The sequence below is a fragment of the Ictidomys tridecemlineatus genome, chromosome 1, assembly GCF_052094955.1.
Source record: "Ictidomys tridecemlineatus isolate mIctTri1 chromosome 1, mIctTri1.hap1, whole genome shotgun sequence".
Taxonomy (NCBI): domain Eukaryota; kingdom Metazoa; phylum Chordata; class Mammalia; order Rodentia; family Sciuridae; genus Ictidomys; species Ictidomys tridecemlineatus.
Genome location: NC_135477.1, coordinates 16,303,861 through 16,319,713, shown reverse-complemented (window position 1 = coordinate 16,319,713; position 15,853 = coordinate 16,303,861). Strand labels below are relative to the sequence as shown.

The 15,853-nt window shown below is 38.8% G+C and overlaps 1 protein-coding gene across 9 annotated transcripts in view; it reads left to right on the top strand.

Annotated features, from left to right (window-relative positions):
- Positions 1 to 15,853, top strand: part of Vti1a (vesicle transport through interaction with t-SNAREs 1A) — a 461,587-nt gene that overhangs the window by 214,732 nt on the left and 231,002 nt on the right. The window contains exon 8 of one of the 9 annotated variants that reach the window (XM_040272254.2): positions 11,062 to 14,943. The exons of the other annotated variants lie outside the window; for them this stretch is intronic. Within the exon in view, the coding sequence (XP_040128188.2) occupies positions 11,062 to 11,125 (64 nt within the window). The 3' untranslated portion in view covers positions 11,126 to 14,943. Of the gene's footprint in view, positions 1 to 11,061; positions 14,944 to 15,853 lie in introns of those variants that run through there. 9 annotated transcript variants of the gene reach the window in all.

Here is a 15,853-nt window from a genome sequence, read left to right as displayed (position 1 = left end):
CTTTTTATACAACTTGAGTTTAGCATCAAAAATGTCCAACTTTTGTACATACACCTGTCATCTCCTTCACATCTCCACCACCACCGCACACAAACAGACTTCAGTGCATCTTGTCATTACCCACCCCGCAGCCACCCAATATCGATTGATTGTTTTACTGGGAACTCTAGTTTCTTACTCATATAAAAAAGAAACAAGTTGAAGAGTGTGAAGAAAAAGCAATGAATGCAGCAGTCCAAGTATCTCCTAGTTTGCTATATCTGAGATATATAGTTTGCTATATCTGAGAGAGTAAGCTTGTTAATTTGGGCTTATTACAAACCTTGCATTTTTTAATTATGTAGATGACTTTGTGGAAAGTAGATGGCTTATATTTTTTAACCCAGTTCACCTTTTGTGGTGGTAGGAAATCCTTCCAGACTGTTGCAATTTGTGGCATAAGTTTTGGTGGTGTAAATTTTCATCATCTTCTATTTTTTCATTCAAATTTAATGGGCACTTTGATACATAACAGCATCAAGAGCTGTGGACCAGACACCATCTTAAACTAGAGACTGTGGGTGATCTTTTAAAGTGCCTATGATAAGGGGGCCATACAAACCATTTCTATAGCTCAACCCTTGGGCCTGTATACCTGGGTGGTCTTGTTATAACTGTTGCTATTTAATTATTGATGGTTTACTGACACAAGGCCTGGAAGCCTTAGGGAAAATGAAATCCCATGTGCCAATTCCTTCAGATGAGTCTTCTTTGAGGTTTAAGTGTCCCTCTAAGTAAAATTGTGAGGCAGGATTTAGGGGGCCATTCCAAATACTGCCTGGTAGAGTCGACTGCAGCATCTGTGTTCAGTGATGGAGTCTGTGGTTGGATCTTGAAGATGAGCCACGTTTGCTCTTTTTCATAGCCCAGCAGCCTCCCACAGGCCCGCTCCTGCAGGCCAGGCTTCCTCATTCATCTCTGGATGCTTCATTTCCCTTCTCTGCTCCTTGTGGGAAAAAGTCTGACCTCCAACAATAAAAGTGACTCACCTACAGGAACTGATTTCCTCCTATTAATGCTCTTATCCTGGGAAGCATTTATTAGGAAGTTAGTAATTCATTCCACAAATATGTGCAGGGCACTTGGCTGGCTAGGTAGGGATGGAGGGTACGCTGGCCCTCAGGAAACTCACATCCTAATCAGAGAGAGTGTCGGGGAAAATGCTAATTAAGGATAAATGCTGACCAGAAGCCAAAGTTGGGAGACTATTACCAGTGTGGAGCAATCAGAGCAAAGTTTTGAAGAAGATGTGGCTTTTGTAATAGCCCTCAAGAAGGGGTGAGGTTTGCCTGGGCGGGTTGGTAGGGATTCCAGGGAACAGCATGAACTAGGAAGGAAGACCACGTATTGCAAGGCAGGCACGGCAGGACTTAGGTTAGCTGGTTGTCAACTCTCTGACTTCTGCCTTTTTTCCCAGATGTTCCCATGTTAATGTGGGTCACCTCATGGCATGCTTGCCATTGTACCCAACTGCCAGCCCCTTTCCATCTTCATCCTCCGCTGGGAAGATAAAAGCTTACCTAAATGAAACTGGCTTAAATAGGTTCCACTTTTTTCCCACCCTCATTATTGTTTCTTGAATGATTACTATGTGCTCCAGGCAGGAAGAACCCTACTAAAGGACCGCGCCGTTTTCATGTAGTTTTGTAGTTTTCCCGTAGGCCACTGATATGTTTCTTTCACAAGTTCTCCCCTGCCCTTGAGTGGCTTTAGAGTGTTTTTCTAGGAATTCTGAAGGACACTGCAAGTTATGTGTGCAGGCAGACTAGACCTCCATTAAAAGGGGGGATTATCTCTACCTTTGAGGCAATCCCAAAATGCCTGTTCTCTTGACAGACTTCACTGTCTGAAGATACTGTTTGGGCACCACTGTTTCCTGTTCGCTCAGCTCTGCTGAGCATACCATACTCAGATTGCTTGCTGACATTTGGTGAAGGGGGTTTGGGGTGGGGGGATCTGGGGCTACATAGCAGAGAATTGTAGAAGTCCACACAACAGAGAGCCTGGATGGGCTGGAGTCAAATCCAGCTTCGCCACAGGGATGAAACTAGTCTGGACGTGCCACGACTTTTTTTTTTTTTTTTTTAACAGTAATTTTTCTTTAATAGGACTTGAATTTTTTAACCCAGTTTTGCTTTGGGGAAAAATGCATTCACCATATGTCTTGTCAAGATATCGCTTTTTAAAAATTTTCAGAATGAAAGTCACCCTTGGCATTGGAACTGTTTCGCTGGGCACACCTGCTTTCTTCATCAGGTTCCCTGACTTTTCTTATTTCCATTTACAAATGGAGACACAGCCAGCCTTGGAGGAAGAAGGGGCTGTCTCCAGCAGCATACTAAAGAAAGGGCAGGTGAAATCGGGTGCAGCTGGCAGCCATTCCTGGTCCACCTGGAGGAGGAAGGGCGGCCTTCCGGTAGTTGGTGGGGGCTGATGGGGGGTCGGTGAGATTTCTTTTTCTTCTTCTGATTTTTATTACACAGATATTGCCGGAAAGGCAAAAGGAAACATTTTTTTAAAGAAAAGGAAAAAAGCGCTGGAGTTGTGGCTCAGTGGTAGAGTATTTGCCTGGCTTGTGTGAGGCCCTGGGTTCAATTCTCAACACCACATATAAATAAATAAATTAAATATGGGTTCATTGACAACTAAATATATTTATATTTTTTAAAAAAAAAGAAAAAGAAGAAAGAAAAGGAAAAAAATCATAACATCGTAACCCAATAAACCTGCAATTATCTTTTTCCTTTTTATTTTAATTCACATATTGGCATTTTTCTTTATGTACCTTTAAATGCAGTGTAAACACAGTTTTACATTCTGCTTTTTTTGTTTTTATCTTAACATTATAGCCTGCACCACTATCATTGATTTGATATTGTAGTTAGTTGGCTTTTTTTAAATCATTACAGTTAATTTATAGAATCACAGGCGAGCCCAACAGTGTGTGCTTAGTGTTCATTTGTCTTTCAGAAAATAGGGCAGCCTCTAGCATGTATTCAAGTACGCACTGAGCTTAGACAGTCAGGCTCTGAGATTTATTTGGACTATTTCATTCTTTCCATTCAGATCACTTGCACATATTAATTTTAAGGTATTTTAATGATGATATTGATCATGAAATACATGTGTAAACAAACCAGGAAAGTCACTCTGAAGTGGGGATATCTATGGTAGGTTCCAGCAATAGCCACCTTTCCCCAAAGTACTCCCTACCTGATTGGAAGGTCAAGACTGAACTTGGGCTTTGCCAGGTCTTTGCCAGGTGTCAGCACCTGGTTGGTCACATGTTACCCAGGTGAAAGTGCTCTGCCCCTCGTGGAGCAGAGCAGGGCTGCTCCTGAGGGGAGGAGGTTGGGTGGAGACTAAGGGGAACAGTGGTTTGGGAATGACTCCAGAAAGAGGGTGCGTGGCAGGGGATGCTGGGCAGCCAGGGGGCAGCATGGGAGCATTTTGCATCTGATGACGGAGGAGACCGAGTTGGAAGAGGGGGATAAGCACAAGCTTCACCATCCTTCTGGCCCAGCCTGTGGGGATGATGGATGACTTCTTGTCATCTTTTTCATTTCTTCAGGGACAGCTAACATGGAATCTCTCTACTGAGACCAGAGGTTGAAAACTACAAATCTGTGGGCCATAAGCAGCCTGCAGAATTTTTTTATCTTAGGGATCTGTATAGTCTTGTTTGTTCTTTAAAGTATTATTTACATACAATCCAATTCACTTGATTTAAGTGTACAGTTAGAAGAATGTTGGTGATTGTATACAATGGTGTAATCACCGTGACACATCAAGATTTGAAACAGTTCCCTCACTCTAAAAAATTTTCACCATTTCCTTTGCACTCAGTTTCCTTCCCCCACCCACTTCAAGCGGCCCCTGATCTGTTTCTAATACTATAAAGTTTTGCCTTTTGTAGAGTTTCTTGTAAATGGAATTTGTCAGCAGCCTTTTGTGTGTGACTTCTTTCACTTACTTCAGAGCTTTTGAAATTCATCCATGTTGTTGCGTGCATTAGTATTTCATCCCTTTTAATTGCCAAGTAATATTCCAGAGTTGGGGTATACTGCAAATGACTTATCCATCTCTTGTTGATGCTCATATAGATTGCTTCCAATTTGGGACTTTTACAAATAATGCTGATGTGAACATTTGTATACATGTCTTTTTGTGGACATAGGTTTTCATGTCTCTTAGGTAAATATCTAGGAGTAGGATTGCTGGATCATATGGCAAGTATATGTTTCATTTTATAAGAACATTCCAAGTGGTTTCCAAAATGGGAGAACCATTTTGAATTTCTCTTAGAGTCTCAGTTGATCTGCAGAGTTCTTCTTAAAGCATTCCAAATAGCTGCCTTTTAAAGGGCATCTGGTCTCCACCTCATCCCAGTTTCTATTTGATCCACTTTGCTGGCTTGTGTTTTCCACCTGTCACCTGTAGGTTTGTGGCCTCAGCCTTAGAAATTCTTCTGAGCAACTTTCTATCTCCTTCTATGGAGCAGGATATCATGGTTAAGAGCAGATCTGTGGGCACAGGAAGATTTAGGCTCAACAAATCTCAATGTCTTGCCATTTGTATGTTATCACATTGGGGTTCTCTGTGTGTCAGTTTCTTCATCTGTGAAATCCTAGGGATACTTTATTCAATAATTTATTCTAAAAATGAAATAACAGACGTCTATGAGAAGGTTAGGCCCATAGAAAATGTGCAGTGGAGGGTACCTTCTAACATCTGTGCTGTAGCTGGCGATTCTCCACATATGTGAATGCACACTCAGCAGAGTCACTGTGAAAATTTTTAGAAAACATTTACCCCTGTGCACTTACTCTAGCTTTCCTATGAAATCAAAATATTTTGGGCTACATGTGTACATGTGCATTATTTAAAAGTCCCATAGATAATTGGAATGAGTCTCCATAGTCAACAACCATTGGTGGACGGGAAAGATACAGATTTTAAATTCCTTTAAACCCACCTGTGTGACTTTGGACAAAGTGCTTAACCTCTCTAAGGGAGCAATATAGCCAAGCTCTGACTCAAACAAATTTGGTTTTTCACAGTTGTTAGGTTCTTCATGGTAGACAGTTGGAGACAGATGAGTTGGAGGTAGTTGAGGGCTGTGCCCGCTTCCCAAGTAATGTGTCAAAATGAAGGCAAATCTCAGTCTGAATTCTGCCACACATAGACTTTGTGTGAATAAGCAGGCGTGAGAACAGTCACCGACTTGTCCCACAGGCACAGTGGCGTCCCTGTCCTCCTTCCTGATGGGAGAGTGCATTGACAGCAACTTGTGTGAAAGACTTACTTGAGGCTGATGTGAGAATATTCTAGCAACAAGAGTCAGCTAACTTTCTAGTCACAGCTAATGACAAAATTCTCCTTTAAACAGAGGGATCCTGGACAGAGCCAGTCCCTGAGTCAAGGACACCGTTGCAGGGAGGCTGAGGGGGCCTGAGATTCTGTCCCCTTCTACACATGGTGTGAGAGTGCTGGGGACACTGCTTCTAGCCCATCCACATAGTTCCAATACCATTTCTAATGTCTTAATTAATCATTATTAGATATGCTAATTAAGAGTAGCTAATTAATAAGATAAACACAGCCATGTCTCGCTGCCTCTGGAATATGGCTTTTCATTAGTCTTTTAAATGTTAACTGAACACCTCGGAAGAGCGCAGGCCCATTACGCTCCTTGGGTCACAAACTCAGGACCCTAGGGTGTGGACAGTGTGGCAGATTATTTCTGATGTCCAATCCAAACCTGGCATTCACTAGTTCTGCCCATGAAGGATCCTAATAGATGTGACTGCTTTTCAGCACAACTTCTCCTTTAGTGTCCTCTTTCTAGAAACCTCTGAGCCCCCAGGACACGTGTACCCTCCCTTCTCCTCCTACGTGGAAGTGCTGACCTTGGGACACACAGCCAGACTCCAGCCTCTGTAACGTGGCATCTCTTTTGGTTACTTAATTGGCTGCCTTATTTCCCAAGCTTCAGCGATTTGAAGCATACAACTTTAAAAATAATAATAATAATAATAAAATTTTTTGTTGTTTTTTGGCCATCTCTGCGTAACACTTACATTGTCCTTTTCCTTAAAATGACACACTTTATTTTATATATATCTAAGTATCTTCTTTAGTTTTATAATCACACGTAGTACCCATGGAATCATGGTTTTAATGTACTAGCTGAGCATTTTTTATACCTTAAAATACATATACTATTCAGTATCTGAAATAAACTGTTTAAGGTATTAGTGAATATTTTAAATAAAAAGTAACCATCCACGTGCTGCCTGAAATCAGCTCTTGCCCCTCCAGTGGCTGCACACAGCACGGTGGGAACTTTGGCTGTGTTGTCCTTGTCGGGTTCCTTGCCCATCTCCCCACTAGACAGTGAGACCCTGGAGGGCAGGGACTGGCTTTCATCTCTGCATCACCCTGTCAGTGAGCTGGTGCAGAATAGGCATCCAATAAATGTTTGATGAAGGAACGCCTCCCTCATGAGCACAAGCAAAATACCATTAGCAAATACAAATATTGGCTGTTTTCTCTCACTTTGATTCCTAACCTCTGATAAACTTTTAAGCACAAAAACATGGAATCAAAACATAACTAAGTACTAAAACATAAATGAAGCAAGACCTATTTTCTACCCCTTGAAACTTTTTTATTTTTATTTATCTATTTATTTATTTTAGTTTTAGGTGGACACAATATCTTTATTTTACATTTATGTGGTTCTGAGGATCAAACTCTGTGCCTTGTGCATGCTAGGGAGCACTTACCACTGAGCCACAACCCCAGCCCTTGAAACTTTTATATTATACAATAGAACTCATTTATTTAATTCCCCAGTACATGGGAGGTGGGGAGTTGAATGATTCAAAAATGTCAATAGTTTTGGGGGGGTTTTTTGTTTTAAATAAGGGTTAGGAGTATAACACAGTGGTAGAGCTCTTGCCTATCACGTGCAAGGCTGTGGGTTTAATCTCCAATACTGAAAATAAAATAAAAGTTGACCTGACTCTAATCTTGGATCACCTTCACAGTGTAAACTACAAAGGGCAGAAACTGAAACTTATTCTGCTTTGGATCCCCTGTGCCTGCTAGTCCCTGGGACAGAATGGACATGCAAGAAGTATAGGAATGGGTGGATGGATAGATAAAGGATGAATGGAAGGGTGGATTGGCAGGCTAATGCACAAAAGAGCAGGTGGCCCACTGACTTTGATTTACATAAACCTTGCCAGCTCAATTCTATGCATTTTAGTAAAGGCCTGGCAAAAAAACACATTTAGGAGAAAATTTTCTAATGTCTGGAAATGGCAAAGTTAATCTTATTATTTTAAGTAAATTTTTATTTCCAACCCTCTTAAAAGAAAATTCAATCTTAAAAAAAAAATTCTTAATTAGAAATTGCTGTCAGAAAGAAAAGGTTCCAGAGCTAGGCTGGAGATATAGCTCAATGGCACAGCCCTGTCTAGCGTGTGCAAGGCTATGATGAATGAATACCTAGTACCACAAAAAAAGGAAAAAGAAAACCAACATTCCAGAGTAAATCAGTTGACTAAAAGTTATTTTATGTATTTATTTATTAGGGGGTGCCAGGGATTAAACTCAGGGGCACTCAACCACTGAACCATATCCCCAGCCCTATTTTGTATTTTATTTAGATACAGGGTCTTACCGAGTTACTTAGGTCCTCGATAAGTTGCTGAGGCTGGCTTTGAATTCACAATTCTCCAGCCTCAGCCTCTCTAGCAGCTGGGATTCATGAGCCATCACACCCAGCCAATTGACTAAAAGTTATAAGCTCATTTTCTACTTTCTGGATTTCCTTTAAATCATACAAGAAATGTAGTACATGAAATTTTTCCAAGGTCTATCTTTTCATGCATTTTGAAGAATGAAAAGTTCCAATTTAGAGAAATATTTCTCTTAACATAGAGCTTACCTTGAACTTTTCTGCATGGTGTTTACAGTTTTCATTTCACATTGAAGCATTTGCATTTAATTACATAAAACACTTTAAGAATTCTGTATTTTTTTTTATTTTGGTGTTGATTAATTTTGTAAGCTTAGTAAGAAACCATTCCAGTAGAAGAAAAAATATATGTATTTAAATACATAAAAAGCATCTAATTTACTTGAGCCTTTAAAAGACACTTTTTGCAATGTTTAGGTGAAAGAGATAAAAGGAATTGTTTCTTTGCATTGATTTTACTTTTTCACATAATTGCTATGGTGGTTTTGTTCATCAAAAGGAAAAGGGGTGCCAACTTCAAAAGGCAGTTGCCTTGCCTCCATTTGGGATGTTCAACTTGTTCAAATTCTCCAGCTTGCTTTAAACATACTCACTGGCAAATATGGTGCCTGTTTATCATGTACAGTTCCTTCTTACTCTGGAATCTTTGGTAGGACCATTCCAAGAAAGGTTCAAAGCTCAAGGCAGGGGATGCACTGTGGGAGTCCACCATGTGCCCACTTCAAGCGCTGCTTTCAGCTTGCCCCTCATCCAGCAGCACTAGAGCGAAACACCCAGGGTTGTGAAACTGGGAAATCTACTCTCTCAGGAGCCCTTTCCCGCCACATTTGACCCATCCCCTGAGATTAATGATGGTTACTTAAAATGGAAAGCAGAAGAAGCTAAAATTATGTTTCTAACCATTTCTTGCTGTGCTCTGCAAAGTTTGACTAGAAGTGCAAATTGTTATGCAAGATTTGCTAAGTACCAGGTTACTTTACATAACATTGTACAACATGCTCTCAGGAGGGGTTTCTACAGAAAGAGCCATTTCCATGCCTCCAGTATGTTTTGTTTACTGAGTATGCCATGTCCAGAGAGAAATGTAATTAGGGAGATGATTATATATAGTCAAATAGGCACATCCAGGGAAATTCAGATGTATTATCGTAAAGTCTGTGTCTCCATCAGGGCCATTTATCTTCTGTTTCCCTAATCTGGGGTGCTTGTTCCACTCAAGACTCCTGGCCTTCTGATAACCTCACCTGACTGACGAACCATCTTGCTGGATCTGAGCACTCAGACACGCTGTCATCCTCATAGTTTTTACCTTGGCATGTATGGGATGTTTTCTAATTTTTGTAGCACAGGCCCTGAGCAGTTTTCCTTTATTATTCCCTTGGTCAGAACCTCTTTTCTTGGTTTTCTTCATTTGCACTGAGTCTTCAAGAAACAACAATAATAATCACCACTTTGTCAGCGTGCACTCCAGATTTGCTTAAGCACAGTCAGGTCACAGAAGCCAGAAGCCATGCTTTATCTGCTGAGGAATTGTATTTTCTGGAGTATGCACTGAAGCGCAAGAACAAATCATTAAGTGACACAAGTGAACAGAAAGAGATAAGTATTCAAAAATCCTGTGACCTCTGCTGCTAGGGTGTTGGCAGAAGACACTGGCTTTAATTGTTTGTTTCTCTCTTGCCAGTGTTCAATAAAGCATCCCATGATCTCAAGGCAAAGGTGGTTGGGAAGGCAATATTTTTATTCTAGTGGTCATATCAGGTTTTTTTTTTAAATCCAGAATAATAAAAATTATTTTCCTAGGTATGCTTAAATAGTATTTATACATAAATCATTCTAGTGAATCAAAAACACCATATTAGTTCTGCATAAAAAATGGAATTTAAATACAGATTTGTAGATCTTTTGCTTTTCTTTTGTTCTTCATATTCTTTAAAACAAATGTTTGATTAATATCTACTACTACTGGGGAAATGTTTGGGCTTAAATAGGTTTACTGGTTTATTTTTATAGCTTTTTTAATAACAAGAAAATAAAGCAGCCATCTGAAGATTTTTCTCTATATTAGCATATGCGTATTTATTTTATATTCTTTTCTTCACCCTGTAGAAATGTATCAACAGCACATTCTGATTTTTGTCTACTTTCATTTTTTAAAAAATTATATCTGAAGTTGTATATTTATATTTTAAACTAAGAGGAGTCATTTGCTCTGGAATGAAAGCTTCTAGCAGCAATACAGATTCATAAGTTAAAATATTTAGCAAATAATGTCAGCTGTACCTTAACGCCAGTCTCTGTCACATTTTACTATCAATAAGAACTCTCAGAAATCCCTGTTCTCTAGAGAAGTGGTATGCATATTTTAAAATTGAAAACAGAAAGCAGAATCTGAGCTGTGGCCAAGGGACCCTGAGTTGGTGGACTGTCAACCTTGAAATGGGGCAGTGTGTCACCACGTCTTCCAAAACACTACATGTTGTCTCTCCATGCTGACAGTGGTTCACCCATCTCTGCTGCCTTCCTGTATGTGGAGCATTACCCCAGTTTGTGCTTTTACTAACAGAAGAGCACTATTGAAAATTTACATCTATAATGTAAATTCTTCATGGTGAAATCAAGATAGGAAAAATAATTCTAGTTTCAGTTTTTTTGTTAAGTTTTTAAACTTATTGTGTTGAGTTAGGATAACACAGAGCTATTGCTTAGCAACACTGGATTAGGCAGAAAATAATTTAAGCTCCCAAATGAGAAACATTTGTAATGGAATATGCTCTAACACTTGCTATACCACATGGCTTAGCACCCTCTGCTCACACATGGTTAAACACATGTCCAAACTGATGTTTTAACACTGCCTCGCACATCTTTATGCTCTTTGTTCACATGTGCTGGAACACATGCTTTGACACCCTTTGTGGACTCTGTGAACACAGGCGGAGTATTGTCTGGGGTCTCATTTTCTAAAGGCTCATTGGTTAGTGGCATTCAAAGATAGCTGCCTTAGAAACTCGGAGCTCTTTCTGCTAGGAGACATGCACTCTTGGGTTTCCTTAGTACATCTAAGAGAATCCTCATGGAGGTGACCATGGCCATGGGCTTCTGTGTCCACCTCATCAAGCGGTGGTCTTCTCAGCTATTTCAGCACAAAGTATTGTTTTCCACCATGACAGTCCACTTGTATTTTCCCACACTGCCACCAGATGTAGAATGAGGGTCTAACATTTTTCTTCTATCCTCTTTAGTATTTTCAGCACAGATGGCAGCTGCCGTCACATCAGGCAAGGTGATTGTCTCCTCCTGTTTCTGATCTCCTAGATGACCATCAATGGCCGCTATCACAGAGTACCCTAGATTGAGTCACTCCACACAACAGACACTTATTTCTCACAGTTCTGGAGGTTGGGAAGTCCAGGATCAGGGTGCTGGCAGACCCAGTGTCTGATGAAGAACCACCTCCTAGTTAACAGCTAGCGTCTTATCGAACCCTCAGATGGCAGAGCGCAGGGAAAACCTCAGCTCTAACTCAAGTAGAAGAAAATGGTGATGGTAAACTAAATCTGAACAGCACTTTATTTGATTTATAAATATTATTTATATATATGTTCATATATATAATATGTTTGTGGGGGGGGGGTTGGGGGGCGGTTTTGACTGAGAATGGAACCCAGGGTGCTTGGCTGCTGAGCTAATGAGTGATTAGTATTTATTTATTTATTTATTTTTGAGAAAGGGTCTCACTAAGCTGCCAAGGTGGCCTCAGGCTTTCAGTCCTCCCTCAGCCTCCCAAGTTGCTGGGATTACAGGTATGTGACACCCCGCTCGGCTTATCTATATCTTTTTTGATACCTATTAGAACTACTGGGAAATAAAACACTGTTCCCCATTTTATGGATAGGCATAATAAAACCCAGATAGCTAAGAACTCTGTCAAAAATCACATAAAAGGTAATGGGACTAGATGTTGAATACTGGTACTCTGACATCTAAAACAGTGTTTCCCTGCCCTGTTACATGGCTATCCTATAAGACGTACAGGGAGTGCCAGAAGTATCCCTTCCCACTCAAGCGCTTACAGAGGAGAAAAGATACTTACAAATGGAAAGCAGCTCCCATTCATGGAGGCCTGTGTATGTACTAGGCACCTTACACTAAATCATCCCTCCTAATCTTCACAACATCACTTCTGACAGGTGAGGAAACTAAGGCCTAAAAACACAATAAACTCACTCCGAGTCAGAGAAGTAATAAATAGCAGAGCTAGAATTTGAATGTAAGCCTGATTTCTAAATAAAAGCCATACTTTAACCATTACACATATTGGCTCCCAACCAGCAGTAACAAATGAGTTCATAGGCAAACCACAGCTATTGGATGAGGCAGTTTAGGAGGAAGGATATCCTTTCCCTAATCATTCGTGGTTTTGATACTTTGTGATTTTTCTCAACATTTTAAAATGACTAAATATAACAGGAAGTAAGAGTTATAGATATTATATAAACACATTTATATATGAAGCCCAGGTTTAGTCAGCAGCACCACCTTGGTGAAATGGAGGCCATAAATTGTGCTGCTCTGGCTTCATCTTCATGGAAATTTTATTTTATAGATAACTTGGGCTTACAATTATGGGACTATAAGAATCATTTCTGTTCTGTGGCTATAAAGTTCCAAAGATCTTAGAGGATGCTAAATCATTTGAAAATAAATCTCCCTCATTGACTGAACACTAACAGGTCAAAATGAAGCAAACTATATCCATTTGGTGAGTCTGAATAGCCTTTTTCATAATTGTATTTTAATAACTCACGCTACCTTCATAGCTGCCTTTAAAGAGAACTTAAAGGCGACTAAAATCCTCCAACTAACTTTCCATCTTGTGTTGGTTTGGACCCAAATGCAGAGAACAACGGTCAGACCATTTAATCACAGAACAGAATCAGCCAGGAATAGCAGCCCTTGGCTGCGGACTGGTAGATGTAAGTGGGAATTGGTGATTACTTCAAATGGTTGGAAGATCCCAGAGGAAATTTGGGGGCTCTTCAGTCTGTTTTACCCTGAAAACAGAATTGTTAGTACAAATACCTGGCAACATTAAAATGCAGGTGCAGACTTGGAATATATAAAGCCTCACTTTGGTTCTTTGTATTTTTAGCTGAATTTCACCATGATGAGGTTCAAGATCAAATAGTTGTATTTTAATATAGTATTTGCCAAATTTCCAAACCTCTAAGCACAAAATCCTCAGCCTTCATTTCTTTGCTTGCCTGGAAATCTAGGTAGCACTGAGCCAAAAGCAGAAGTTATGAAGTGAGATTATACTTGATTAGGAACAAAAAAATCCTGCGTCCAGAAATGCAGATGTGCACAGCAGTCCCAGGGGAATGTTGGTATTTGATCTCTAAGTCTTAAAGGTTCATGTTCCCAAGGTTAAGCAATGCAGAGAGCCAACTTTTATTAGTAACTAATGCTGAAATTACTCAAGAGATTCTAGAAGTATTACATTACAAATCACTCAGCTTTGGAAATCCTACAGCTAGTGAGTTACAAATATCACTGTGTGAAAGAAAGGGGCAATAAGTGAAGGACATCCTTCATACACTTAATTTATACTGCTGCAGCATGTTCATGAGTTTATTGTGTGAAATTTTTCATTTAGAAAGAAAAAGAAAGGGGAGCATATGAGGTCTGTCCATTGAAACCCCAACTTAAAAGAACTAGGAAGCAAAGGCCTCTGTGTCTAGGGGAATTGGGGTGGGGACAAAGGTGGAGCAGTCCAACTTGAGCTGTAGTATCTTCCTGCTTTTCTAATATTTAACTTTATGACCTGGAGCAAGCTGTTTATTTATTGAGCAAGCCTTCCATTTTAGTGAAAGTTAAAGTCTAGTATTTGCAAAATAACAGCCATCAACAAACATGGTGCTGTGGCCATCTGTGAAAAAGAGACAGGTACCAGACATTTCACCTCAAGGGGAGAATTTTAATAGAACCAAATCCAGTATTAAAACCAGGAATCGTGGGCTGGGGGTATAGCCCAGTTGGTAGAATGCTTGCCTCACATGTACCATACCCTGGGTTTAATCCCCAGCATGTCCCCCCACCCTCACCCCCCACCCCCCCGCAAAAAAAAAAAAAAAAAAAAAGAAGAACGGGCATCAATATGTCAGCCAGCTTTCTTTGGTCCCTACTTGACAACTCTGGGCTTCCTTTTTGGCTTAACACTTCCTCTTTTAAACGTAAAAGTGATTTTGTTGTTCTTTTTCTAAATTAGTATCTTTAATTCTAATAACAATGAAAAAAGAATGAATAAATCTGTTTTGGTTACCAAAGTAATATCTTATAGGCAAAATTATGTCTTTTACGCTTTTAACCAATGATGTTTCCTACTCAATGTATGTGTTTTCATTGTGAGGTTGATCTGCCCTTGATATGTGTTGGTAAGTGTTTTCTTCAGAAATGAAATCCACCAAACCATCACATCTTGAGAAGAGATTTTAAGGTGATCAGATTGTGCAGCCTTAAATTTGGCATATAATGCATGATATTTATAATTAATGTATATGCAATTGTAAGTATGTGGTATATTTTAAGTGAACAACACGAGAGTAAAATACTGGAAAATGAAACACTGCATACATACCATTTACATCACACCAAGGAATTCAAGTTCATGTTGTGGCATTTGAGCATTACTGCTTCACTCATCCTCACTAATGGTATTTTTCAGATCTTAGATTTTGATAGATGCACCGTGGAGTTTAGGAATTATTTAGGTAGCTAAAAAAAAAATAACTTGCCAGAACTGATAATGAAAATTATTCACGATGTTCTGTCAAAATTCTTTCCAATTAGTGTTGAGGTCTTGAAGGGCCAGATTTAGAGTGTTATTAATATGTTAGTTTTATTAATGTATTTTTTGATATGTGCACAGTGTGACTGTCTAATGCATTGCATGATATTGTGTAATTATGGTGCTTTTAATTTGTTATACACCAGTCTGTTCTTCAGTCATATTTAAAATTCAGAATTACTTCATAGTTTCATAACTAATAACTCATTAAGAAGCTGTGCCATGTACTTGAGGTTACCTCTAAGGCAATCAATATTTAACAATAAACCCAAGAAATTCCTGGCTACTTGACTGTCATTGACCAGTTTAAATATTTAAAGTTATCATCTGACCCTTTGTCTAACCACTTATGGAAAATGAAATAAAAGTTGTGTACAAAACAGAAGAAAGAGAATGTCTTTTAAATAGTATTTTCTTTTTTTTTTTTTTTCTAAATTAAGAAAACTTGTATTAGGAGAAATTAAGTACTTAGGTTATATATATTACAATGTATAGAAAGAAAAAGAAAGGGAAGCATATGAGGTCTGTCCATTGTCTATTATAAAAATAATCATTTAATATATGACTGTTATATAAATGTATAGTACATGTATAATAAATCATCTATTAATAACTATATATAATCCAAGTCTTAATTATATAACCTGAATATTAGATTATATATATATTATATGTATAATCTAAATATTTGACTACTTCCAATTCAATTACATATAAATAAATATGTGTGTCTGTGTGTATATATCACAGCTTATTATTTTTTAAATAAAATATTTATTTTTCTTTTCTTTTTCTATATTTTTCATCAAGACATAGAAATTAAGCATGTCATCCTACAGTGGTCAAATTTATATTCATTGTTAAATATCATAATAATTTTCATTCCTGTACTTTCTATTATATCTTAAAGATAGCTTTGACTTGTTTCTGCCTTCACTCCATATAAGAAATTGAGACAGTTCTTTTTAATGTCTTGCTTTGCCCAGATAAATGAACATAGTCAAAAATTATAGCCATTCAACCCCTGGCTTATTGAGATCTTTGTTACCTATATCATTTAGATCTTGTCTCATTACCTCGTAGGTATTAAAGTATGAATTAAGTCAAAGTTAGTCCAGCATACTGCTATGGTTATAGTAGTGGGATAGTATGATTTAATTAGCATTTATTCAGGATCCACCTGACAGAGGTGTTGG